General features: G+C 43.6%; 2 protein-coding genes across 3 annotated transcripts in view; one reads left to right on the forward strand and one right to left on the reverse strand.

The window, feature by feature from the left end:
• IFT43 (intraflagellar transport 43) overlaps positions 1–12,948 on the reverse strand; it is a 109,306-nt gene extending 96,358 nt beyond the window's left edge. Inside the window, exon 1 of the mRNA XM_054972052.1 lies at positions 12,864–12,948. The gene's annotated coding sequence lies outside the window, so the exon portion shown is untranslated. The remainder of the gene's footprint in view (positions 1–12,863) is intronic.
• TGFB3 (transforming growth factor beta 3) lies at positions 1–27,179 on the forward strand. 2 transcript variants are annotated; one of them, XM_054972047.1, is made up of 7 exons: positions 1–349; positions 10,386–10,549; positions 12,825–12,954; positions 18,480–18,587; positions 19,609–19,780; positions 22,619–22,772; positions 26,186–27,179. In XM_054972047.1, exons 1-7 carry the CDS (start codon positions 4–6, stop codon positions 26,342–26,344), a joined length of 1,233 nt encoding a protein of 410 aa, XP_054828022.1. In that variant the 5' UTR covers positions 1–3; the 3' UTR covers positions 26,345–27,179. The 2 variants fall into 2 exon arrangements, with proteins under 2 accessions (XP_054828022.1, XP_054828023.1); XM_054972048.1 differs by having other exon boundaries at positions 22,619–22,705; positions 26,186–26,310.
• The last annotated feature ends 716 nt before the right edge of the window (positions 27,180–27,895 follow it).

Consider the following 27,895-nt stretch of genomic DNA (forward strand, 5'->3'; position numbering starts at 1 on the left):
AAGATGCGCTTGCAAAGGACTCTGCTGCTGCTCTCGCTGCTGAGCCTGGCCTCCGTCAGCCTGTCGCTCTCCTCCTGCACCACGCTGGACCTCGAGCACGTCAAGAAGAAGCGGGTGGAAGCCATCCGGGGCCAGATCCTCAGCAAGCTGCGCCTCACGAGCCCCCCGGAGAGCGTGGGGCCCAGCCACGTGCCCTACCAGATCCTGGCGCTCTACAACAGCACCCGGGAGCTTCTGGAGGAGATGGAGGACGAGAAGGAGGAGAGCTGCTCCCAGGACAACACCGAGTCCGAGTACTACGCCAAGGAGATCCACAAATTTGACATGATCCAGGGCCTCCCGGAGCACAGTAAGTCCTGGTTTCTGTGACCCTGAATTGCCACTGATACCATTCGCACGCCTGGATGGCGTCGGTGCTCGCGGAGCCTTGAGGCTGGTGGCAGAGGACAGGGTTGGCTGGCTGGACATTTTAGGCGCTAGAAGGGAAAGGGAGGCATCCCGAAGAAGGTTGGGGGACAGCATCAGAGTTGGGATATGGTAGTTTCCGTTTTATAGATGAGGAACTGAAGTGGAAAGCCGGTGCTTTCCCTGACCTTTGATTTCCAGGTTGGGCATCCCACTCTGTCTGTGCCTGGGTCTCCAGATGGCAGAAGAGGAGAGGGAGGCAGTGTGCGCGGCGAGCGACGGCTGGGCAGGAGCAGCGGAGGCCGGGCGCGAGCAGGGGCCGGCAGCCGAGAGAACTTCTCTGCAGGGGAATCTGAAAAGGATCTTGGGAAATGGCTTGGCAAACTTTACTGGGGTGCAAAGCCCTGTTTAGGAAAAGTTGGCAATCGTTGCCCATTGCAGTACCAACTGCAGCATACTTGCAAGTGTGTCTCAGTGGCATAAATGCGCATCTCTGCATATAGGAGATAGCTGTGAATTTGCTGCATCGTGCAGGGGCTTGGACTATTCCAGCTATATGTTTAATCCACCTTGAGTCTCAGTGAGAAAGGTGGACCATACATACATACATTTTGTCTCCATACATATTTCTGTACTTGAGGAGGAGGTCTGTGCATACAGTGTCCACAAAGATTAGATGCTTAGTTTGCCTTTGGAAGAAGTTGTGTGCACTCATGAGCATTATTAAATACATCTACATTTCTTAAAGAGCTACCAGTTAGTATGTGCCCTTGTGTGTCCAAATTGTGGGGATCGGGGAAACAGTGGAGTGAGAGAATGAAAAAAGCATTTGTGTTTGTTGTGATATGTATAGGAATTGTGGGGCTGGAAGGTTTGCATATGTGCCATGTGATCTCTGCACTCTGATTTGTTCTTTTATATCTGCAATTTGGGCCCACAGTAAATGCATTTCAAAGCTAGGCCTGGAATCTTGGCTAAGACACAGGGAGCATGGACAGGTTTTCCAATCATCTGGGGGCTGTGAGATTTTGGCAATAACCACATTCCCATTTGCTGCCATTAGGTGTCCTCATGGGCTCTTGAATTACAGACAGACTAGTGTGGGGGTGGGAAGCAGGATGTGGCCAAATGTTGTTGAGGGAGGGGCAGAGAAAGCAACAACAGGAGAATATGGCAAGAGTTTGGGAGGGGGCGTATAGTACAAAAAGATGGTATGTCAAATTACAAGCAAGATCCCCTTGAACAAAGCATTACAGATTTCTGCATAAACAAGCCTAGGACTGGGCTGTGGGAAGGGTATTATTTGAAACTCAGAGTTACAAAAAGCACTGGCTGTACAGCAAATTCCACCCCCCCCCCCAAGCAGGTGGAGGGGTTAGAGCATTGGCAACAGGGCAGGCCAGAGCCGGGCCAGCGTTCAATGTCTTGGAATAACATCGGACCCAAATCCAGCCAGTGAACAGAAAACCAAGCCAATGTCTAGAAATCTAAAGGAGAGAGGGAAATGGGGAAGAGAGAAGGGGGAGAGACACACATTAGAATCAAGGAGGGGAAAGGAGTTTTGAGGCCTGGGAGCCAAAACTATCCTTGAAGGGCTGAGCAGAAGGATTAAATTTTTCCACATGTGCTGTTGTAGTCACCATAGACACTGGGCATGCTGTTCCCTCGTGGAGTGACCCTAACTTCAGTAGTTGTAGCTAGGCCCTTCAGTTGGTATATGGTGCTGGTCAGGTAGTCAGAAGACAAGGGGGAAAACCCGTGAGAATTTAGGCTGGCTTACCCACGAATCCAGCACGGTGTGAAGTATTTGCTGTTGAGTGAATCTGGGTTCTCAGCTGCACGTGGCGGTCATGTGACTGGTCACATCCCTCTCTCAGCAAAACCACTTTCAGTAGCAGACATGCAGTTCTAAGAAACGGGTGAGTGATTAGCTGGCTGCTGGGCAAAGCACTCACACAGCCACCGCTTAACCACTTAACTGATGCCATAGAGATCCTTGTCCTCAACAAACCAGATTAGTTACTGGGCCTCATTGTTTTGTTGCATAACTGTTGTTTGAAAATTGAATTGTGTTTGTGTGTATCTTTCTGAGCAGGATGCTACTGTTATGAAACAGCTTCCCACACCATTTGTGTGGTTTCAAGCACACCATCACAGTGTCCGTCTCAAAATGGGGGTCACAGTTGAAATTGCCCAAACCCCATGAAGGATCACTTCATAACAATAGCTTTCCATGCGGGGGAGAAAACAACATTTTGCCCGGAAATCACACACTATCCTTTTTGATCACAAGCTCCCCATCCCAGATGATTTTTAGGATGGAGATGGTGAACTGGCCCTCTGAGGAACATAGTAGTAACTTGAGCTGTCCTTGGGAAATCTCAAAGAGAAGGCAGGGAGCCAACGAAGAAGAAGATAGTTTCAGGTTGGTAGCCATGTTCGTCTGTACTAGTAGAAGAGTAAGATTTGGGTCCAGTAGTACCTTAAAGACCAATTAGATTTTCCGGGTATGAGGTTTCAAGAGTCAAAGGTCTCTTCATCAGACCAACAAAGAGGAAGGTGGAAGAAGGGTCCAAATGTTCTGAAGAGAGGGTCTGTGAGCTGATGTGGAAAGTAAGCACAGTAGAGCACACGCAGTTTCAGCAGCAGAGGAAAGCAAGATGCAGAGGAGACAGAGGTCAAAGGCACAAAAGTACAGATGCTATGCAGATGTGCATTTCTGCTTTCTCCCACTGAAGGATGGAAATGTGAGCCATGGAGGCTGAACCTTGCAGATGCAGTCCAATGTCAGTAGGTACTAATGTTTCTCAGTGCTATGCTAAATAGGGCACTGGCTAGATAGTTTGGTAGCATCAGATAGCCAAGTATATATCGAACTATCCTACCTCTTCCTAGCATAGGGCCAATCTAACAAACTCCTGTTACAGGATCACACTCCTCACGCAATGCGTAAGACTTCACACAATGCATAACTTGTGGAGCTCACTGTCATGGAATGTGGTGATGGCTGCTACCCTGGATGGCTTTAGAGGCATATTAGACAAACTCATGGAAGACAGGTGAATCACTGGCTATTAGCCATGATGGCTGAGTGGGACCTTCATGTTCAGAGGCAGTATACCTCTGAATGTTAGTTGTTGTTGGGGGCAACAACAGGAGGAGTTGGGCATTCTAGGATATCTCATTGGCTACTGTGAGAAACAGGATGCTGGACTAGAGGAACCATTGGTCTGATCTACCAGGACTCTTCTTACATTCATAGCGATCCCCATACTGGATAAAGATGCAACAGGAAGAGCTACTTGACCAGGCCAGGAATTCTCACGGAAGGAAGCTTCTTAAGCATCAGCTGAACGGAAATAGTTGCTTGGACTGTCCGCTAGTGTATTTCACAATATGTTGCTGTGCACTACCTACGAGGAATTCTCTAGAAACCTGAAGTACTATATGTATAGTAGGAAAGCAATTTATAAATATGACATAAATATTCATCACGTTTTCACAAATACAGTGATATTTTGATTGGAAAAGATATTTCTTGAATCAGCCCTGGGTTTGACATGTACCAGGCTGGAATAAGACAATGGTGTGCTAACACAGAAAACGATGTTTGAGGAAACTCAAACATTTGTTCAACCTTTCCCATAGGTTTACAGTCATGATCAGTGCTTGAAACAAGAAATGCCAAGAAATTCTACTAAAGAGAAGGAGTGTGGGGGAATGGATAACAATCACCATTATTAATGTTTTATGTTGAAAGACCGCACCCTTGCCTCCAGGGGCTTCTGGTTAAAATTACACCCACTTTAAATAAATAAGAATGTATTGCAATCGTAGAACCAGAAATCAGCCCAAAAGAGCTCAGCAAATGGAGGTAAGATTCTTGGCTCTTCATGCTTTGTTTACCTTTTTAATAGATACATGAAAGGAAGCCAGTTCCCTTCTCAAGGGAGTCATTGCAGCTACTGAACCTCTCCCTGCCTTGTAACTGAACTTCTCTAGGACATACAAGTAATACTTGAGGCTGCAAAGACCCTTTCCTGGGAGTAAGCCCCATTCAATAACATAGTTCCAAGTAGGATTGCTCCTTTAGAAGGCTAGGCAGTGGCAATACTATAGCTGTTAAAAGAAATTGGGTTGAGGGGTGACATGGAAATGTGGTTGGCCCGAGAGAAATTTGAGTCTATTCTAAATGTGCAGGTGATGGTCTCAGGTGTATAGAGAAGTTAGAAGCTGACCAAGATAAATGGTAGAGATAAACACTTCAAAGAGGCTTAGAATGGCCAGGAATGCTGCCAGGTGGACCTAAAGTGCTCTGGCATGTGGCCTTTAGGCCATCTCTTGCTGGGCATTTACTAAACTTGAATATATCCACAATGTGGTGTTGGAGAGTGCTTTCAAGTTATAGCTGACTTATAGCAACCCCTAGTGGGGTTTACAAGACAAGAGTCTAACAGAGGTGGCTTGCCATTGCCTGCCTCTGCAACCCTGGTATTTGGTGAAGGTCTCCCATCCAATTACTAACCAAAGTCAACCCTGCTTAGATTCTGAGATCTGACAAGGTCAGGCTTGCCTGGGCTATTCAGGTAAGACCATATAGAGATCTTAATGGAGCAACAGACACTTTGGACAATGGTGTCCTCTTGATTAGTCTCTCTTGAACCAAACTGTTTGCATCCCAAAAAATGACATGGAAAAATTAGAAAAATATAACCCTGATGAAAGCAACAAGACTGCCTCTCAAAAGTCTGTGGAATTTCTTCCACTTGCCTGAGCTGATGGATTTGGTCCCATGTCTTCAACAATGGCTGATGTTCAACTTTCCCATGGCTTTGTCCATTTGCCAGGTAGTGATTCAGAATGAGTTTAGAGCCAAAAGCAGTCTCCTCCCCCTCCTCACTAGAGGAAAGTGTGTGTGTTTGGCGGGTGGGGAGGTAGAGGCTTGTTCCATTGAGTACTGGTTAAGGACTGATATAGACAAATCTGAATTACACACACAGGAAATGATCCCTGGCTTCAAATCATCAACCAGATATCTCAAAGCGTTCATCCTCTTCCAAGGCTCCAGCAGAGGAAGCGAGATAGCAGCAGGAGGAGAGCCGAGTTCTGATAGGAAAGCAGACCTGATATTTCAGGAGTCCACTCCCTTGTCCCACATGGCAACAGGAAAGAAAGCTCCCCCCACTCTCCACCCCAAACAGTTCATTTCTAGGACAGGAACACATGGCAAAGACCTGGTGGCTTCTGCCACAGTCTGCTTCAGTGCAGTAGGTTTTCCAGAGGGCAAAATGCTTTGTCAAAAACAGTTGAAAGCACCATCTCCTAGTGGGTAGAGTGTCGCACCCAGTCCTGTCCTAAAGGTCTCCATTTTGTATGTAGAATTTGGAGTCCACTATAGGCTAAGAATCCTGAAAACAAGATCAGTGGTGGTGATTTTATAATGAAAGGAGAAAGCAAGAGGGAAAAAGGATTTGCTGGAATGAGGAAGCAGTGACAAGTAACAGACTTGAAGAACAGTTTGCTTAAAAGAACTTCGATGGATTGTGTTCTTTTGAGGTCTAGGAACATGTTCATCACTGTAAGTTTGTAGTCAGTGTAGTTTAGTTATATGGCTTCTTTCCTTGGTGCTAATGATTCAGCTTGGGGGTGAAGGGTTAGGGAACTGCAGATACTATCTGTTCCTGTAAATAGGTCTCTACTGTATAATTTTTGCATCATTTAATGTTTGGTGTTAATAGTTATGCTTTGCTTCACCACAATTTCTGATCTCTGGTTGGTTCTAGATTTCTATAAGTCATACCCTATTAGGTTGGCTATTGCATGTCCCATTCTGTTGATTGCATTGGCCTCTTCTGTGTAATCCACCCTGAATCCCAGAAAGAAAGGCAAACTGTAAATAATGTAAATAAACAAATGAACAAACAAATAAAGAAAGCTGAAGGACTTGGGTACTGATATAGCGAAAAGTGCACCATTCACTTCACAATCTAAGGTCTGGAGGGAAGACTGCTTCTACAGTTCTTTCTGGCTTCCATGTTTCCATTCCATAAAGGTTCCATTCCATAAAGAGGTGTTCTTGTTGGCTGCCCCATGATTATGAAGGTTTGTTTTAAAACCGAAGTCTCACTGAAGCCCTAGCTTGAGTTTCTCCCAATCTTTTTTTTTTTTGAAGTGATGAAACATGTTTAAAAACATCTGGGCTGGCTTTTTATGGCCAAGAGTAAGCAGGCTATGTGCTGAATTTTTAAATAACTTGTCTATATTTTTAAGTAACTGCCTGCTGTATGTCTGTTTAAAACTATTGTCTCTTATCCTGAGGCTTTAGAATGGAGTCTGCTAAACCTTTGAATGAAAAAATAAATAATACCTACAACAATGACCAGGGCTTTTTTTCTGGGAAAAGAGGTGGTGGAACTCATTGAGTTGCCCTCGGAGAAAATGGTCACATGGCTGGTGGCCCCGCCCCCTGATCTCCAGACAGAAGGGAGTTTAGATTGCCGTCCGTGCCACTGGGCGGCGCGGAGGGCAATCTCAGCTCCCCTCTGGAGATCAGGGGGCGGGGCCACCAGCCATGTGACCATTTTCAAGAGGTTCCGGAACTCCGTTCCACCACGTTCCAGCTGAAAAAAAGCCCTGACAATGACATTTCTTAATGGTGGGTATGTACGTGGTTCAGTGGCAGAAGGCCTGCTTGCCACGCAGAAGATCTCAGGTTCAGTCCTGGACATAAAAGGATCAGGTAGTGAGTGAGGTGAAAGACTGAGACGCTGGAGAGCGGCTGCCAGTCAGAGTAGACAGTGCTGATCTGGATGCACCAATGGTCTGAATCAGTTTTGAGGAAACCTCCTGCATTTGTTCTGTGTCCCCAAGAGTTGCTAACCCACCTGTAGGAAAAACAGCTAAGTACCACACCCGTTTGCTACCCCCTTGTGACTCAGCATAAATGCAGGGCCCTGTGTTTGTCGCAGCTGTGTGGGTTTGGCTGCTACAAACCCATAGTCTCCAAACAAGCAGTGAATACATGCTGTAGAATCATGGCCAGCCCTAAGACTCCAAGTGCTTTGTGATACACACTTTCCTTTTCGGAAGCCACTTCGTATTTTATATAGCACTTTTGTTTTCTATGGCTGTAATATTGTTACTACAGTGTGGCTACAGCAAATTCATTTTCTACATAATATGCAGCAGTTGATGCATACATGTAATTGTAAGGGCTGCAATCTTTAATCAGTTCTTCTTTGTTATCAATCAACTGAAATTTAATTGCAAATCAGTCCCCCTGCCTCAGAATAATTGTTGGAGTTTACAACAAACAAGTGCTCTGTAATTTAGGATTCCCGAAGAGCCCCCTAAACCATCCCCACAGATTACCATCATCCTTGTCTGATGATTAAAGTGAAGATGGCCTTTCTTTCTCATCAGTATCCGGTAAGATTGCAAGTGATACTACACTTCAGAAAGACTGCCTCTTCCTCCTTAGCTTCACATATGATGATGAGCAGTAAATTAAAGCTCAAGTCACACAAGACTGAGATGCTGTTGATGAATAATACTGCCAACCAGAGACTGGGGATCAGTTTGTTCTAGACAGGATCACACCTGAAACAGCAAGTTTCCACGGAGGGGGTGGACTTACTATTAGTCTTCAGAGGAGCAGGTCCTCTTGGTCACATATAATGTCTTTATCAGACTTTGGTTAGGTTGCCAGTTGCAGTGTGGTGTACTGTGTTACTGTGACCAACTAGGATCTGGGAGATCCAGATTTGAATCCCCACTGTGGCATGGAAGCTTGCTGGATGACCTTGGGCCAGTCACACACACCTACCTCACAGGGCTGTTGTGAAGATATATGGAGGAGAAGAGAACAACAGAAGCTACTTCAGGTCCCCATTGGGGAGAAAGGTGGGGTATACATGAAATAAATAAATCAACAAATAGTTATCCATGCTCTGATAATTCCCAGACTGGACAAATCCAAGTGCTGATTATTACATTTAAAGGCATCAGCAGACCAAGACCATGATATCTAAAGGACCATTTCCTCCCATGTGGACCTACCTGGCAACTATGACCTTTCTGGAGATCCTGCACTGTGATTTACTATCCCCCCTCCCCCATAGGTGTTGATTCTTGAATGCTAGGTTATTATTTTTAATTTTTAATTACTTTTTAATTACTTTTAAAAAATGTAATTGCTCTTAGATGAACTGTTTTCACTTGAGGACTGTTTCAGGTAGGTAGCTGTAATGATCTGCAGGAGAATATCAGGATTTGAGTCCAGTGTCGCTTTAGAGACCAACAGGATTTTCAGGGTATAAGCTTTCGTGTGAGTCAAAGCTCCTTTCTTTAGATACAGAAGAAGGGTGCTTTGATGCTCAAAAGCTTATACCCTGAAAATCTCTCTGAGGTAACACTGGACTCAAATCCTGCTGTTCTAACTTAAGTTATTATTGTTAGCCTCCTCTGGATGGAGACAGGGGATAGCCAGCTTTTATAGTAGTGTAAATTGCAGGAATTTCATTAGGTTGGGGGAGTAAATGGTGTGTGTGTGTGTGTGTGGTATTGTTACTGGAAGTTTTTGATTATGTATTGTAAGCAGTCTTGAACCATGAAGAAAGGCAGGGTATGAATGTTTTAGTAAAATAAATTATACTTTAAAAATAATATGTTTGAAGGTTTTACAATATGTATCCTTTAAAATGTGATCACCCAATTGGCTAAATTTTAATAGAAGTCCCTTAATGTACGTGCAGGGAGTCCTGACGTGGGAAAGCGTTCAGCCATGTAATCCTGCTGGGCTTTCGTGAGTAGCACAGTCCCAGTAAAGCCAAGCCTCACATGGTCTTAAGGCTTTACAGTGCCATTGACTTGAATGGACAAAAGGGTGTAACTCTTTTGAACAAAACATAGCTTGCAGAATAGAGCTTTTCCACCTCCCTTCTCCCACTGCAGTCTCAAATTCTGTACTTAGGGGTCAGAGGATGGCTACCAGGACAGCAAGGAAAGCAGGGATCTGCCATGGAAGGAAGGAATTGGCAAATCTCTCTCTCTCAATCTCTCTCTCACCCACCCACACACATACACACACACACACATCTCCACCAATGGGAAGGATATTTCTGCCAGTGAAAAGTGATATCAGGATACAATTACCAAGGCAATTAAAAATACATTCTGCATAGCTGTTTACTCTTGTGGCTACTGTAATTAAGGCCTGATTTAAACATGATGTTGGTGAAGCAAAAGAAGCACCTGTCCAGTGTAAAATCTCTCTTTTAAAGTGGGCTACTAACCATGCAAAGTCTGCTACCCCTTGTTAGCATGCTGATGGGGCACCTGCTTAGGCTACGGATATCTGGTGTGCATCTGGACCACACAGAGCTGCTTTGCACCAAGAGCATCCTGGTTCAGCTTTGATGCTGAACACATGGCAAGTCAGATGGATGAGTTATTTAAATCTGGCCCTGTAGCTTAGCTGTTGATGCAATAGATTCTTCCAGTTGACTTGGAGGCTATCCACACCTCTAGGGGCTGTGCTGGTAGGGAAATGTTCTACAATTGGAAAGCAGCACCTCATATGGTGGCAGCAATAGGAACACAGAATATGGAGACTGTTCCAAGATGTCTCTGTGGAATAATAGGCATGGGCTCTGTGCTAATAGAAGAGGATGATTCTAAGAGGGTCAAAACTTTGTTGAGCCAACTTAAGTTAGTTGTAAGTTTTTGAGTTTTACAAAATCTGTGAGTGAAGCAGGTATCTCTCATACCTTAGAATCATTGTCTACTAAGATCACATTGGGAATAATGAGTTTTTCCTGCAGACTCTCAGAATGTATGCAGGGTTTCGCTGTACTTTAACTCTTCTGCCCAGTTCAGTGATAGGGCCATCAGCAAGTACAAAACCATGATTTGCAGACCTCCTCAGTGCATCAAGTTTGAATTGCCATGTTGGTTATCTAGATCTTTCTCCTCTCTCTTAGACGAGTTGACATTCTGCCCCAAAGGGGTAACTTCCAACGTGTTCCGCTTCAACGTGTCTTCAGCAGAAAAGAACAGCACCAACCTCTTCCGGGCTGAATTTCGTGTCTTGCGAGTGCCAAACCCCAGTTCCAAACGCACCGAGCAACGCATTGAGCTTTTCCAGGTGAGCAAACCTCCCAGCTGGGATAGAGTGGGGAGCTGTAGGGCTCCTTGGTACAGAGTCCTACTTCTCTTGTGCCATCTGCAGAGGACACTTTCTGCCCCTTCCATCTTCCCTCAAGCATTATTTGTCTGTTAAATTTAAATCCTGCCCTTTCTCTTCACCATGGAACTCAAGGCAGCACACACAAATTTCACAAGTGGTCTCCTGTCCGGATACTGATCAGATTGAGACCTAATTAACTTCAGTAAGCTACTTCATCACATACTTTCAAACCACACCCTGATCAGGAACATTCCTCTTCAAGTATTTGTGGTGGCATGCTGAAACTGTAATCCTGTACACGGCGGCAGAAGATCAGCTGGCCATAAATGGAGCTGGCACATGAAATTTTTGAGCAGTTTTCCTGCAGCTACAGTGTGCCCAGCTGTTGCATGGATCAGTCCTCACGTGGCCTCTGTGCCAACATTCCTGGCTGCTCTTTGCCACAGCCATGTCTTTCTTGATCCCTGTGCTGATCTTGTGTGTGTGTGTCCTATACATACTCATTTTCTTCCATTGGGATTAATTAATCAAACTATTTGTATCCCATTTTTTTCTTTCAAGAACCGGAGCAGCTTTACACACCAGGTCTTAAAGCAACATGTCAAAATGAAAATATTGCACAGACAATATAAAACTGAAGGAACAAGCCCCTGAAAACCCAGTGTAATATACAAAGAACCACATGGCCTACTTGGGGTGTCAACAATTAAGCACTACCTTGTTTATATAGTTCTACTTTGCACAATTTTCTGAACTGCTATAGGTTGAAAATCTTCCTCCCATCCTCCAGAAAACTATCTGAAAGTGCCAGAGCACCAACAGAACAAGTATGAGCCCAGGCTAAAGCAATCTCCCCGCCTGGCAGGAAGGCCTGGTGAATAAAGCCTTTTGCGCTGTTGCATCTGTATGCTGAGATGCATTTACACTGTGTCTTAAAGAAAAAGCCTCGGGTAATGGGTTGCTTGAGTTGGGATTGTAAAATAACCTGATGTTGATGAAGGTCCCAAATGTTCCTGCCAAGGAAGAGCTCAGCAGGTGAAATCAGCCCTGTGCATTGATTAGATACGTTTACATAAATCAGCTAAGAGACATTTTAAAACAATAGCAGGAAGAGGCAAGGAAGAAAAGCCAGGAAAATAGCAAGTAAAAGGGATACTTGTCCCTACTAATTGCAGGAATGATGGTATCTTGTGTCAGTGCCTCACTTTTGAGTACTCTACTTTCTATAAATGAAAATGATGTGTCAGTCCTGTGTACTTTGGTCATCAGAGCCAGTTTCATATGTTCCTAATTGAATTAATGTTCGATATCCAATAGATCCAATGTGTTCCTTCCTATCTGTAAAGGTACTCTCCACCTATAATAGGTACATATTAGTTACCCTCCTGTCTACTTATTAATATGAATTGAATGTGTATATAATTTGTAAAAGGAAGAGAGTAATTTACTACATTACAACTAAACATATTGGTTCTGAAAATCTGTGATCCTTCATACCATTCCTCAAATTGCATTGCCTATAAAAATAGGAATTTTCTGAGATTCTTTGTCTAGGTTCTGATAACTTTGACACCTGTGCGCACAAACTTTCTTAGCTGTAGTTTTAATATCTCGGATAGCATACTGTTAAGGAAGTCCCCACAGTCGTCGTCTTCAAGCTGTTCATGATCTGAATTTAAGGGCATAGTTTTATTCATACATCTTAACTCAGCCTGAATTGTTTGCAACTGGCCAGACACAATAACTAGTATCAGTAGATGAGGATGGATACCCTCATTTGTATCAAGATAGCCAATATGATGTAGTGGTTAGTTACCGTGTTAGACAAGACTAGGGAGACCCGGGTTCAAATTTCTACTTCATCATGAATTTTGTGGGTGATCTTGCACTACTCTCTTACACAGCCTAGCGTCTCACATGATGGCATTAGGGAGGAATGGCAGAATACAACTGTAGTAGAAAACATGAATCCAGGTTCAGTGAGATCCATATGTATAGTAGTGCAGGTAGAGAGATGTACATCTGTATTTGCACTGGCCATAGAGCAAGATCTGGGTCCAACAGCACCTTAAAGACCAACTAGATTTCTAAGGTATGAGCTTTTGAGAATCAAAGCTCAAGTTGTTTTGGTCTGCATATCCCTGCTAAGCTGGCAGCACATACTAATCTGGGAGGACACATTTGCTGGCCTTGCTGAATTGAACAGTGACTTATGTGTCTCCTCTTGACACAGATTCTTAAGCCCGACGAGCATATTGCAAAGCAGCGTTACCTCAGTGGCCGCAACGTGATGACCCGGGGCTCCGCTGAGTGGCTGTCCTTTGATGTCACAGATACCGTGCGCGAATGGCTTTTGCATAGAGGTAAGTGGAGCAGGAAGCAGGTTAAATGACCCTCTGTCACTTAATCTGATGGTAACATAGAGTGTGTTCGCACCAGTTTATAAATTGTTGACTTCTCATCACCTAGTTACTCCACACGAACTGTTTATTCACAGTTGGATGTGTAACTTGACTCCTTTTTTTTCTTTTGAGTTTTATAATAATGTAATTTATGCTATGTAAAAGCTGTATTAATTACTCAGCAATGAAAGTAATACCCAATAATTAATTGCTTCATTTAGTTTCTTCTATCAGTTCTAGTTCTGTTCATTAACAGTCATTTCAACAACAATCCATGTTAGTCATCTCTTAAAAATTAAAGCTTATTAACAATCCTTCAATTGATTCATTAACATTATTGAATACTAATGAACAGATTATTAACGTAAGTTGTTTGATAAAGTATAATAAAACACTAAATTAATTAGGCAGAAAAACATTTTTTTTTCCAACACAAAACTCAATTATCTGACTTTTTCCTTGGACATTTCCTTCCTTTTGTTCAATACCAAGTACAGCTTGAACAACAAACAGGTTTCACAAGAACTTACCATCAATCAGATCTCTAAACAAGCATAAATAAATGATAGATGAGACCTTGAATACTGAGTTCTGTAGCAGCTTCACAGCAATAAATCACTATGGTGTACTTCAATTCATTTGGTAGTCAATTCAAATCACAATGCAGTTCAAATAGTGTACTGATCATTAATTGTGTACTGTGGCTTAGTGATAGAGCATCTGCTTTGCATGCTGTAGGTCCCCCAGTTCAATCCTTGCTATCTCCAGGTTTTTTAAAAAAGGAAAAGGTAGTAAGTGATGTGGGAGGCCTCAGCCTTCCACTGACTGTTGCATTGTACTGGCTTTGACAGACCAATGGATGGTCTAACTTGGCATAAGACAGTTTAATGTGTTCACTCCTCAAACAGGAGCCTATTATCTTGTTCTGATTTTTATGTAGACACTTTTCTTCATTCCTCCCTGACACAAAAACAGGCAGGATAGAACACTTTCAAGGAACTCATCACCACTACACAGGCCAAGGCAGGCCAACAGAGCTTCTGCGGCAGCTCTCACCAATCCACACCGCTGTGGCAAAGGACAGAGTTCTGCTGCTACTTTCCTGATTGCAAGCAAGGTAGACCAAGCCAGTCGAGAGGAAGTTTAAAGGGAGAGGCTGGCCTCTCTCCGTCACAGCCAAGTATCTCACTGGCTGCTGTTGCCCTGATTGCCTGCAGGGCGGCTGGCATGAGATTGCCAGCAAGGCCATCCTGTTGCTGAGAGTTGATGCCACAAGTCTCACTGGCTATGCTGAGCTTCCACCATCTTCCTCCCCATCACACAGCATGCTTGTGTTTCATGCTAAATCTCTCTGACCAATGGCCCAAGAGCCCCCAATTTCTACTGTATGTATTTCCTACTCTGCATTCTCTCCCTACCCTTATACAACATGTATAGCAGAGATGGACACACTTTTAGCGTTAAAGGGCCAAACTACATTAAAATTAATCAAGAAAGCCACTATAAGAAAGCACATTGCAGAACTGAAAATGTACAACTTAATACCAATAATCCATTTAGTTTCTGCAGCCCAAACAGTGGCTTTGGCAAGTCTTTTATTAGGAAGTGATACACATTAGGTCTTACAATAAACAAGAAATATGTACAGGAGTGCACTGCATGATTGTATTATTGCACTGGTATAAATCTGTGCATGGTTTGCTCTTGGATTATTAGCCTCTATTTATTTCTAAACCATCCCGAACAAGCCCTTTATGGTGGTGGTGGAAAGTGCTGCCAAGTTGTAGCTGACTAATGGCGACCTGCTGGAGCTTTTAAGGCAAGAGACCAACAGAGGTGGTTTGCCATTGCCTGTGTCTGCAACCCTGATCTTCTGTGATAGTCTCCCATCCAATTACTAACCAAGGTCAATCCTGTTTAGCTTCTGAGATTGGGCTTGCCTGAGCTATCCAGGTCAGGAAGAAGCTCTTAACTCCATATTAATCTTTGCCTGCCATTCCCTTAACATACCGGTTATGAAAGCATCCTACCTACCACTCCAGCATACCTTAACATGAAGAGTTTGTTATCTTTTTAAAAGAAGCACCTTTGGTTTCATACTGAGTCACTCTTGGCTCTAGATTGCTGACCCTAGTGTGTAGAATAGTTGTCTCCTCTGTCTTGGCATGCTGCTGAGGAAAGCTGCATGCAAGCAATTGGACTCTTCTGTTATTGGACAAAAACAGCTGCTGCTGGGTATGAGGGCAGCTTAGGGCAGGAACACTGATCCCTTTCAAAGTTGCTGAGTCACAGGTACAGTAGAATCTGGGTGTCAGTCAAAGCTGGAATGCAAACAAGAGAGTCTAGAAGGGGAAACTGCCTGAATGCTTCTTCTTAGGTTAGAGCAACTTAACATAGGCTCTTAGTGGTTAGAGTTCAATGCTGAATTGTTGGTTGGATCAGGGTGTTACTCCAGTTGATATAATACACTTAATCATACATAGCTTGTAATGCAGTTGAGGTTTAGATATATAAGATGGTCAGTGCCTGACTGGGTCAGTGCCTGCTGGTTTCTGCAGTGTTGCTTTGTGTTGCTGAGGTTGCCATTCATCAGCGAATAACTGCGGAAAATTCTCATGACGACGAGATTCAAACTGTTGGACTCAGCAGCTGCAGCCATCTGGAAAGCTTAGACAGGTGCTGAGATCCAGGGGCTGTTTCTGGACCCTCAAAGGCTCAGACAAGATTTCTGGCTACAGCTATTTTTTAAATCTGGTTTATATTCTGTTTTTCTCACTGAGACTCTAGGTGGATTACAGGTTAAACCAGGGGTTCCCAACCTTTTCAAACCTACTTTTGAAATTCTGACACAAAATGGCTGCCATAGGAGGCAGAGCCATCTAAAAATGTCAGGGAGTGAAATTATACACAAATCTTCAGTATTTCAGGCAGATGCTCTGTTTATCAGGATGCTTTTAAAAATAAACATATTTTAAACAAATATTTTCTTGCATAAATGTGCAGTAAAGATCCTTGTGCTGTTATGGCAGTTGTTGCTGAAGCAGTTTTTTAAAACTGTGCATAGCCAATCTGATCTCAAATGGCAAAAGGCTCACCTATCCCCACCCACTTTCTAAAAACACTAGGCAGGTGCCAGGAAAGGTATCAGCAGGTACCAGTGTGCCAACAGGCACCATGTTGGGGACTCCTGGGATTAACAAGCAAACAGAAGTGTAGACAGAGAGTGTAAGACAACCAGTGAACAATGCAATAGGACTAGAACTAGAGAACAATGCAAGCAGTAGAGAATTTCCTGCATTGTGCAGAGGGTTGGACTTCCCTTCCAGTTCTATGATTCTAAAGCAAAGTATACAAATAAATAATATAGAAGGTTATAAGACAATGGAGCAACAATGGATTACAGTCTTATTCCATTACAAAGATGCCCTCTTGGGCTGTTTCATTTCAATCTCTATTTTAAAATGCCCTCTTGAACACCACTGTTTTGCACATTCTCTGGCATTATAAGTTTAGAAGGGAGTAGCTCTGGTTTAGAGGGGTGTAACTCTGGTTAGGATCCACTGTTAGTGGCATACATTTTCAGAGATCAGAGCTCAGTTCTGCAACAGACAGCCTATCCATGTACAGTTAGTGTTACTCACCCTGGACCCTTCAAATAGGCTACTGTAGAAGATGCACACACTAAGAGTCTCCCTACATGAGATACCTCGGTGTGTGTTTGTCAAGTGTAGGGAGGTGCAATGTTAGCCAGGAAGCCTGAGGAGATCGCTCCTCAGAGGATTTGTTAATTTCATCTTTGCCTCCCCCAAGGCTCTCTGTTTCACTTCTCAAACTGTCTAAAACTGTGTGGGATTGCAACCAGAGGGCAGCGAGGAATGGAAATGGACTGGAGCTGCCTTCCAGAGCTGAGCTTGGACCTGGAGAGGTTATAATGGGCTGAAGTTTCCCTTCTGGCATTTCACAGCCCCTTCACACAGCTCCAGTGTGTAGCAAAGCCTTTGTCCTGGTTCCATCTCAGTCTTTTTAAACTACCCTTCCCGGCTAAAATTGTATCTCCCGGCACATGTTCTTCACATGTCAGATGTCTCGTGTAGAGAGACTCTAAGTGGTAGCAAAATCAGAAAGTCACAAGCAAACCTCTGCACTGCCAGCCACCCTGCCCCCAGAAGCCTGCAGCTCAGAGAATCTGCTTGGGCAATGAAGGTGTTACAGCCACCTTCTATGCACAGAGCTCAATGCTTCCTTCAGCACCAATACTTTAGCCAGCACTGTCAACTTATGCATTATGGGACGGTCACTCTCATGTTTTCTAGTTTCCACCGCTGTTAAAGCCCTAGCTGTGAATTTACAAATTCTATAACTTCATTCCCCAAATTATGTAAACTGGAGTAAGTTTGTGTTGTAACTTGCCACATGGATTCTGGTTGCAGACTTTGGCTTCTTTTGTTGCAGGATTGTGGCTTTTGTAGCGCAGATATAACAATGCAATCCTTAGGAGAGTAAACCTCGTTTGGCATTCCCCCAGTGATCTCTCCTTCATGCCCACTGTTTTGTTTTAGTTGTTGTTTATGTATCTTTGTATGTTGTTGAGCTCTGGTTTTAAGTCTTTAAATGATGTGTTGTTGTTGTTATTGTTGTTGTTGTTGTTGTTGTTGTTGTTATTAGAGTTTTGGTTGGTTTTGTTTATTATGTATGTCTTAATTTGTTAGCTGCTTTGGTGGCCCTTGTGAGAGCAGAAACGAGGGATACAAATTTTGTTACCTAAGTAAATAAACCACATTGCATTAAATTTTGAGTAGACTTGCTTAGGAAGTGCTCGCTAAATTTCTTAGGAGAATGCTTATTTATAAAAAAGAGAAAGGCAGTAAAATGGTCTATCAAAGCTTTACAGTCTGATCCTATGAAGGTCACTCAGTTTTATTGGTATTATTCCCTAGTGAGTGACACATGGTTGGAAAATTAAGCTTTCAGTGCATGAGTCCACCAGACATTAACATAATCCAGGAAAACCTTGCTCTGTTTAAAACAAAAACCCAAGTCAGAAGTTGTGTCAAACATACGGTGGAATCATACGGTACAATCATACGGTAAAAGACAGATCTGTGTCAAGTTCCCCCTCTTCCCCACTGTAATGTCTCCTTCAACTTGGCATGTATTCTGATTAAGCTAAGCGTTTCTCCACCCCACCAGTAGCAGCTAGTGATGTAGAGCAAGGATGTGGAAATACGCAGCTTAATGACATCACAACCCCGAGCTACAATCAACTAGGCATAATGAAGCAGAAGAGTGGAACTGGAAACGGGGGCTGCCACTTTGGGCAGCAGGACCACCTTCTGTGATCAAGTCGTTCCACTTCTATTTTCAGTTCTTGCGGCAAGGTGCCAAAAATAAGACACAAGATGGATGGAACAGAAAAAATGGTGATTGCTGAAGGACCATTTGACTAGGAGAGATGTTGTTCTCATGAGTTCTTTCTTCCCTAACAGAATCTAACCAGGGACTGGAGATCAGCATCCACTGCCCATGTAATACCTTCCAGTCGAATGGTGACATTTTGGAGAACCTGCATGAGGTGCTGGAGATCAAGTTCAAAGGTGACAAAGGAGAGACTGGAGGGGGAAGGAGCAAAATGGGTCACTGAGAGAGAATAATCCTCTTCCCATCCAGATTTTTAAAAAAGGCTTTCATGCAAGTTGTATTCTGTTTGGTGACTATGCATCTCTGTACGCATGAGGACAGGTTTTTCTTTACCGCAGAGATGGAGCAAGTAGGTCAGGAGTGTAGGTAAGCACACACGTACAATAAATGTTTAAACTGGTTTAATAGACAGGGAATGCACGCAACTGTGGCTTTGAGGTGGGGGGGGAGGGACTAGGATTCTCATAACAGAATTCTCAGCACCAAACTACAATTCCCAGCATTCTTAGGGGGAAGCCATGACAACTAAACTGGTATAAAACAGTGAAAAGTTTTCAGTGTATTATAGTGGAGTCCAGCTCTGTATATATTATGCAGAAGTGAGAATTATACAAAGCTGAGCTATTACTAACGTTCAACTTGCTTTCTCTCTCCCTGGAAAGCTTGGCTCTGATGCTTTGTTGGTTTCACTTTGGTTTCCAGCTTTCATGATGTGGGCACAGGAAAACTGGGCAAGCTGCCTGAGGTGGCACAGGCAGCCAATGGCTTGGCAAGGCTTAGCATTAGCAGCTGCCTGGCTTTTGGCCCTGGACTGTGGCCACCAGTATCCACAGCTCAGTATCTAGGAGATTCCTTCGGCTGTGTGGTGCCAGTAACCTGACATCTCCCCAAAGCCATTCATCGTTTCCTGGCTGTCTTGGGACTGAAACCAATAGCAAGAGGAGCAGATTAATGGTCCCACCACCAGTTTACAAATGATAAAACAAGTGACCCACAAGACTTCATTTCAGGCTAAGAGCAACCGAGTTTATCCTGGCAAGGCTGCTCCGTCCGTCCAGAGGAGCCTCACATTGGCCAAGCTACCGGAGTTTTTCCCAAACTGTTCTTCTCTTGCATTTTTATTGGATTCCAAAATTATTTACTGCAGTTCTGAAGCAAATGTAAGGCTTCATGGCTTCCATTTTCCTCCCTCTTCAGGCATCGACAGCGAGGATAGCCATGGGCGTGGGGACTTAGGGAGCCTGAAGAAGCAGAAAGACCTTCACAGTCCCCACTTGATTTTGATGATGCTGCCCCCACATAGGCTTGGGAGCCCAGCTGTAAGAAGCCAAAGGAAAAAACGAGCACTAGACACCAATTACTGCTTTCGGTAAGCTGGGATCCCCTCTCTCCTCCCTGCGCCGGACATTGACTGCCCCCACATTTGCTCTGCAAGCAGCCTCTCCAACTCATCTATCTTTTCTTTTCTCCAACTTACCTATCTTTGTGAAAAGCTTCAGCCATTCCAAGTTGGGGTGGCTCTGGCTATTTCAGGCCTGCACACTTTGTAACCCACCAAGGTAAACACGCAGTGGATGAACTGCATGTTGCAGCCTGCCAGGTGCTTGGCAGCTCCCGTTACTGCAAGTCGCTAGCAGGCAGCAGAAACAAGTGCCTTATTGCTTCCTTGGAACACCTCTGTGCGTGGCTCATAGACAGCATTCAACTTGGGGGAGGGGATCTACAAGTTATGCAGGCTTGGCTGAGCCTACCATTTCTTTGGCACATCCCTGGCTCAATGGCACATTCTCATGGCTCTTAGGGCATACATGATTCATATGACAGCCACTGCAGGGACCTCATATCAGACGGGCACATAGAAGTCCCAGGAGTGAGATCTGTGAAATCACCAGCATTAGCTTAAAATGAGGTCTCCATAGGTGTCAGCATCTTTTGCAAAGCAAGTTTTCTTGAGGAGTCCTGCTGTAATCCAGTAGGTTTGGCCCTCCTTATAGCCCAAAATGCCCCTTGGAGAGAAGATTTGCTGACCTGGCCAGGACCAGCAGACAGTTTAATTCTCAGTCACAGTTGGGTTGTGCCGTTGATTGAGCAGAGCTGGTTCGCATGTAGATTTCTCAGAGAGGCCTTCATAACAGGCATGTCTTTTTTAGCATTGTGATTATTGCTCTGACTTGTTTATTTAATATGTTTTCATCTAGCATTCTTAACCTGCAAGTTTCCCAAGGCAGCTCCCAACATAGTTCTAAATACAGTAATAAAATAATAATAAATGCTAAAAGCCTGAATAATAAAAAGTAGCCTAAAGCAGTAAAGGGCAAGAACTAAAATGTATCAAGCAAAAGATGACACATAAAACCACAATTAGGGAGTATAAAGGAAACGGAGTAATGAATTGAAAGCCCAGGAACTTTTGCATCAGATGCTTAAAACTATTCAGACTTGGCACAAGGTAATCCTCTGTGGGAAGAGAGCTCCCAAAAAAATTGAAGGCCACCTGTCTCCCCAGTGAGACTAGATGCACACACAGAAGGAGCTTATCTCAATTTCTGGGCAAGTATTTTGGGAGTATATGAACTGTTAGGTATCCTGATCCAAGGTAACATTTTTTGCCCAGAAGCAAGGAGATAGCCAATTAAGCTTTCTTAAAATGGGCAGGATATGTTCTTTATATCCTACCGCAGCAGTTATGCTACTAGAGTTTGCAGAGATGGCTGCATCTGAACAGTCTTTAAGGGCAGTCCTTATATAAAGCACATTGCAGTAGTCTAAACAGGATGTCATCAAAACATGGATAACCATGACCAGATCTCTGTTCTTCAGGAAATACTGTAGCTAGTACACCAAATGAAACCGAGCAGTGGTATTTTTTAGAGAGACTAGGTCTACCTGTTGTGGATATAACAGAGTTGGCCTTTTCAGAGCAGGTTTATGAAGCAGGTTGGTGTAGTTGGGAGGGGCTATGACTCAGGGGCAGAGCATTGGCTTGGCATGCGGAAGGTCCCAGATTCAATATCGGGCATCTTTAGTTGAAAGGACCAAGAAGTAGGTAATGTGAAAGACCTTCCTGAGACCCTGGAGAGCTGCTGTCAGTCTGAGTAGACAGTACTGACCCTGATTAACCAAAGGTCTGATTCGTGATTCGTACCATGCTGATCCATGCTTGCATAACCTCTTAGATTATTATGATGTGCTTTATGGTGGGCTGCCATGGAAGACAACCTGGAACCAGCAACTAATTCAGAATGTTTGCTACAACATACTACTACAGTTACCTCTCTGTAATCATAATGCATGAGCCTGATTATTGTCAGGGGGTAGCCAATGGGAAACTATTTAGCCTATATTACAACAGAACATTGGCTGCCGGTTTGTTTCTGAGTCCAGGGTACTGGCTGTGACCTTTTTTACTTCCTGGGACCCTTATTTCTAAAGAACTTGTCTCTCTCCAGACATCTCCATGCATCAACTGCAGTCCTCAGGCTGCCACCTTCTGGCCATTCCTCCATTTAAAGTAGTCTGTCTGTCATCAGTTAGAGCCCATGCCTTTTCTACTGTAGCTCCCATTCTGTGGAACGGACTCCATGGGAAGGTGAGGGGGTGCCATCACTAGAAACCTTCAGGCAGCACTGCAAGGTCATTTAATTGGCCCAAGCTTTTAATGGGGCATTGCAGGCATTTGGCGGGGGGGGGGGGGGGGGAGTGTTACTTGGAAATTTATTTTGTAAATTTTAAATTGTGAATTGTAAGCCACAAGGAGGTGTGTATATTAAAATGTGTTGCAGAGAAGACCTGAGTTGCCATCTATAAGCCTAAATCTAATAGCATCCCAGCCTGCAAATCTCTTCTTTTTGAGGGAGTATAACCCAGTCTAGAATCCTTCATTAGCTTCCTCTTTCTGGTTTGAAAGATACTGCCCTGGGTTGTCCAGCTCTTGGTCCTTCTCTTCTCCACATGTGCCAAACGGGATATTTTATATTCAAAGGACTGCTGTATTGGCTGACTTGCCATTGTTCCCAGATCACTGAATTCTGGAGTCCTGAGATGGTGACACACATGAGTATCTTCTGGATGGGCTTCTTGTACCACCCTGGCCCAATCACACTTTTTAGAACCTTCTCTAGTCTAACATGAAAACTCCCCCAAAAGTGTCAGAAGTTACTCTTTCTGTGATGGTCTCATCTTCATTTTACAACCCTTTTTGTTGCAGAAACCTGGAAGAGAACTGCTGCGTGCGCCGTCTCTATATCGACTTCCGGCAAGACCTGGGCTGGAAATGGGTTCATGAGCCCAAGGGGTACTTTGCCAACTTTTGTTCTGGACCATGCCCATACCTCCGCAGTGCAGACACAACTCACAGCACGGTAGAGCCATCCTTGATATTGGCATGATGCAGGAGTGTAGGACCTGGGGGGAGGTGAATCCCTCAGTTCACAAGCTTCTAAAATACATTTTAACTTGTAAATGCTTGAACTATAATCCCAGTGGGCAGCCAAGTCCTGCAAAACTTTTATTTTGATCTTTTGCTGCAGTTGGAGCTGCTACTGTCGCAAGTGGCACTAAAAATGCCTACACACATTGAATTGTCAGTGTCCTGGAAGGGAAGAAGGGCTTCTCTTTTCCCTTGCAACAGATTAAACAGCCACTTTACAGAAACAGCAGGGGAGCACTCCTCCAAAAGCATTCTGAGAAAGAAAAAAACTGCCCCATTCTCTCACTTGTTAATAATACAAGCCCTGTACACACATTCCAGTGACCATGTAAACAATCTATGTACAGTGTACACATAGTTTTTCTTTCTGTATGCGCTGATTGATCGTTATGTGACATGCAGTACATGTAATTTAAACTTCTTATTTATTCAGGTACTGCTCCCCAGATTTAAAGTGAATGTGTATTAGCTCTTTCTTATAAACAAGAGATACAACTTTCCCCCATCTTTTCCCTCTGAGCCTTCACATCTCTAGACTGGGATAGTGACAGGAAAGGGATAAAATGCATGAGACCTTGTGGCAATGGACCATGTAGGAGCAAGAAAGGGATAAGGAAGAAGCCTGGGCTGCTGAACTGTGGAACTCTTCCACCTGAGCCCTTCCCAATTTCTGAGACTTTTATAGATGCTGCATATTTGAAGTATTGGTCCTCATCTGTATGGCCAGGAAATGTGCATTTGCTCAGAATTCTGGTGGTGTTGGACAACTGATTTAGCGTTGTACAGCAGACTGAACAATCCATTGTGCAGTTACTCCCTCACTGCTCCAAATCTATGCATTTTAATTGGATGTGGGAATGAAGAGGAATCCTTTTCTGGACTGTAGCACTGGCCTGTAGCTTCTGAGCAATGCATTTTGAGGGAGGGGGAGACTCGTTCTTTTTCACGTATAGTTCAGCACACCCTTGTGCAGAAGAAAGGAGAAAATCTACAGAAAAACCTCCAGTGGAAATAAGCTAGAGAGCATGTTTTTCTTTATGGTCTTTTTTCCCTTTTGGTAGCAGCTGTATAAGCCAACAGGTATACCACTGTGGTTAGTATTGCTTGTCGTAGGTATTTATGTAAGTAACCACCAAAATACTTATTAGCATTGGCAATAACTGCTCCGACACATATGAGAGAGTTTCTATTATGGCTGGTAACCACTTACCTCTGGTAGAAGGCATCTCTATTGCTCGTCTAGCTGTCATAACGTTCTAACAGGGATTATTTATTCTGTAATTGCTAGAAGTATTACCATCTGTGAAAGAAGTTAACTGTGTATACGAGAACAAAATTTGAGTCCAGTAGCACCTTAAAAACCAATAAATTCTTCCTGGATGTAAGGTTTCATAAATCAAAGCTCACTTCGTCAGGGTATCTAACAAAATGAACTTTGACTCACGAAAGCTTATACCCCAGGAAATCTTTTGGTGCTACTGAACTCAAATTTTGTTCTACTGTTATAGACTAACACAGCTACTCACCTGAAAAGTACATGTATGAATTACACAGTGATGAAGGAAACATGCCAGTGTTATTTCCTAATCATCTGTAACTTTTGGGCTATCTATGTGAGTACGAATGGTTTCTTGTGTTATAGAATAGGATCCAGCGCTTGTAAAGAATGTAGATTGCAATACTGAGAACATTTTCTTGGGAGTAAGCTCAGTTAAATAAAATAGGACTGACTTCCAAGTGACCTGATTAGGACTTCTGTGCATCCTAAGAGTTAGTGAATGAATGCATAACCCACATGCATATTAAATAATTGTATAGATGACAAAAATGAGAGAAGCAAAAAAAAGTGCATTTAGGTCTCAACTGACATACCATTTAGTGGAGGGATCAAATTTAGTGGAGAACTTGCGTGACAGAGGATTTCAGGAGCATACAGTTCGTTGAAGGAGAAATCTAAAAAGAAGGCAGAGTTCTGAAGAGAGTCTAACAGAGAGCTGTAGTAGATGTTCTCTCCGGCTGTAACGTACCAGGAGACTCAAAAGATAGGTGAGCGTTGGAACTTCATGGGAAAATGAAGGAACAACACTTGAAGAAGAAACACAGTAAATGGTACTATTCCCCTCCACCCCGTTTCTCAGAGCTCATAGAAAGAGCAAGACAATGTAACTGAGAGAGGATATCTTTGAACTTCCCTGATAGAATTTTGTAACACCCTACCATAAGTCCTCTGGAGAAAGAGATAGAGCTTTGATGTTGTGAGCTACCCTGAGTCCATAGGGTAGAGGAGGGAATAAATATATTTAAAGACATACATTTTTAAAAAGAAAGAAAAAGAAACTGATGGGTGAGGAAAAGTTAGTAGGATGAAAGGAACCGGTGGCTCAAGAAAGATGTGGCAAGTAAAAACCCCTTTACAAGAAAATGGATTATGAAGCCTAGCCAGTATATCTCTGGGAAGCTTAGAAAAATGAGGAGTAACCAAAGTAACCCCTTTGTGGTCTAGTTGTTCAAGTCTTAAATGCAAGACCTCTGAGATCTCACAAGGTAACAGAGAAGTCGAGCATTTAAAGGATACCATCGTGATCACTGTATACTGTCTTACAGTATATGCTAAAGATGAGAGTTTTGACTGATCGTTTATACTAAAGCCAAATAGCAGTGGGGCCTTTTTAGCACAGATGAAAACGATTATGATTCTTTGCCCTCTAAACTACCACCAGCACCACCCCCTTCCATGAAATGCAGCAGCCTCTAGGGAGGAACATGTTAAGAACACTTAAGATGTTTGTAGAGTAGTTCAGGTGGGGGCAGAGGCATTCATCAGAGTTCCTCTCTAGCAATCTCTTTTCTCCCTCCCATTCTTGTAAAAATAGTATGTGAGATGGAGCAGCGAGAGACCTCATGGGCTTTGTAGAGGATTCAAAAAACTGGGAAGGGAATGTAGATATTTGAGAGGGACTGGATTAAATCCAGCATGATCTGGAGATGCTGGCCAAAGCTAGCTGATTTTTTTCAGCTGTTTTTCTTAAAGCTCAAATAGGGTCATAGAATGGTTACACCCAGGTTCTTGTGTGTGTTTAAAGAGCAGAACATGAGAGAGAATTGATTGTGTCAGTGCAGAGTTGAGGTTTGGATGCTCCGCAGCAGGCCTAGTGTTTGATCCTTAAAGCTGGGCCTTGCACATCTGCTCCAGATTTACTAGCCACGTTAGCAAAATTTTGTTTAAAATATTGGCTGGTGGTAGAGACACAGGTATGGCAAGTCAGAGCACGTTTTCTAGATGACAGCACCTTTTTTGGTCCGTAACCATGTTCCTCACTTATTTCCTGTTCACTTTTTCATCAGGTGCTTGGCCTATATAATACGCTGAATCCTGAAGCATCTGCTTCACCTTGCTGTGTGCCCCAGGACCTGGAGCCTCTCACCATCTTGTACTATGTTGGAAGGACACCCAAAGTGGAGCAGCTGTCCAATATGGTGGTGAAATCCTGCAAGTGTAGCTGAAAAGGACTCAGCACCACCAGTAGCTGAGGAATTGCAATGATGCACCTGCTGTTCACTGAGCAAAACGAACAACAAAGAACTTGGGGGGGGGCACTGTGGACTAGCCCTCTCAGTCTGCAATCCAGAACAAATGACCCATTTGAATGGCATTTTTTAAAAAAAAAAAAAAACATTGAACAACTCTGCCTTACTGGTTTTGTCATCTTTTGTCCGGGAGTTTCTTTGGCAACATGGACGCTTGTGAAAGTGAAGCCGTGTACCAGCTAGATGTTTAGAGGTGCAAATATCAACCACATGGGAAGAACTACATTCAAGGAGGCAAGCCTGAACAGGGCTATGGACAGAGAAAACATGGAAAAGGAGAGTTTTGTCCTACCACTAGCTTTCTAGTAGCCCAGCTTTTTCTACAGGATGAGGATTTTCTTTTGAAGGAACAACTTGCTACTTTCTTAGAAACCAGACATGTCCATCACTAAAGAAGTCACTTACTGCTTTAGAAATGGGATCCAGCTTTAGAATGTTTGTACCATTCTGCTCAGAATGAACAGTCTTGAGCAAGTTAATTCTCATACAGGAACTGTAGAAATCTACAGTTTTAACCTCCTTATGAAGTCCCTGCAACATGACTTCTGGAGTTGGTGGGCAGCCTTGCTCCTATACACAACCATTTACATAGACAATAATCTTCAAAGAATCCTGTATTTGCTGCGGTGGTTGAAGTATTATAAGGAAATCTGCACATTTCTTGCACAAGAACCTGGCCCAGGACACACCTGCCAAGGTTTTATTAAAAAGTATTAATCTCAAATATTGTAAAAAATAAATATTTTTTGGAAATTGGAATTTTCTATTCATGAATGTTATTTGATCAGGGAAAGGGAAGGTGTGGATGAGAGCTCAAGGTCTGTTGTGGAGTAACAGTAGGCATTGGTCAAAATTGAGTCACATGCCGAAGCTTGCTGAATGGAATCAGTTGATGTAAAGATGATAGATTTATGCTCAGGACAAAGCAGTTGATCATGGTGATTTTTCCTTCCTTGTGGAGCGCCTACTGAAGGACTGATTTCATCCATGAGATGAAAACATTTACAACAGCTGCATTCCGACATTCTAGGATGATTGTGAGAATCTATCTGTGAAGCTGCTTTAGATCAAGTCCATCTATCCCAGCACTGTCTTATTGTGACTGGAAGCATTTTCTAATGTCTCAGGTAAGGGCCTAAAATGGTATATACTTTTGGGCTTTTTTTCTGAGAAGAGGTGGTGGAACTCACTGGGTACCATGCACATGCGTGTGCTCCTGGGACCGCATGATGACATCACAAGAAGTAACATCATCATGCAGGCCATGGCTGCCCCAGGAGTGCTCCCACACTCCACAGGGGGCCCGATTCAGACCCAAATCAGCCTGGAATGCACCGCTGCTGCATGGGAGACGGGGGAACCCTCTCCCGCCTGGCAGCGGCCTGAGCCTGGCCATTTCGGGCCCTTTTGGGCCCCAAATGGCCAAAACAGAATACCTACCAGTCACATGCAGTACTACCCAAAATC

Source organism: Eublepharis macularius, chromosome 2 (genome assembly GCF_028583425.1).
Source record: "Eublepharis macularius isolate TG4126 chromosome 2, MPM_Emac_v1.0, whole genome shotgun sequence".
Taxonomy (NCBI): domain Eukaryota; kingdom Metazoa; phylum Chordata; class Lepidosauria; order Squamata; family Eublepharidae; genus Eublepharis; species Eublepharis macularius.

Bases quoted from the DNA above. Each gene is read 5' to 3' on its own strand.
- TGFB3 (XM_054972047.1), top strand. From the start codon at position 4: ATGCGCTTGCAAAGGACTCTGCTGCTGCTCTCGCTGCTGAGCCTGGCC. The intron at 18,588-19,608 runs GTGACAAAGGAG...CTCCCTCTTCAG, and splicing joins GCTGGAGATCAAGTTCAAAG to GCATCGACAGCGAGGATAGC. The intron at 19,781-22,618 runs GTAAGCTGGGAT...TTTTTGTTGCAG, and splicing joins GACACCAATTACTGCTTTCG to AAACCTGGAAGAGAACTGCT.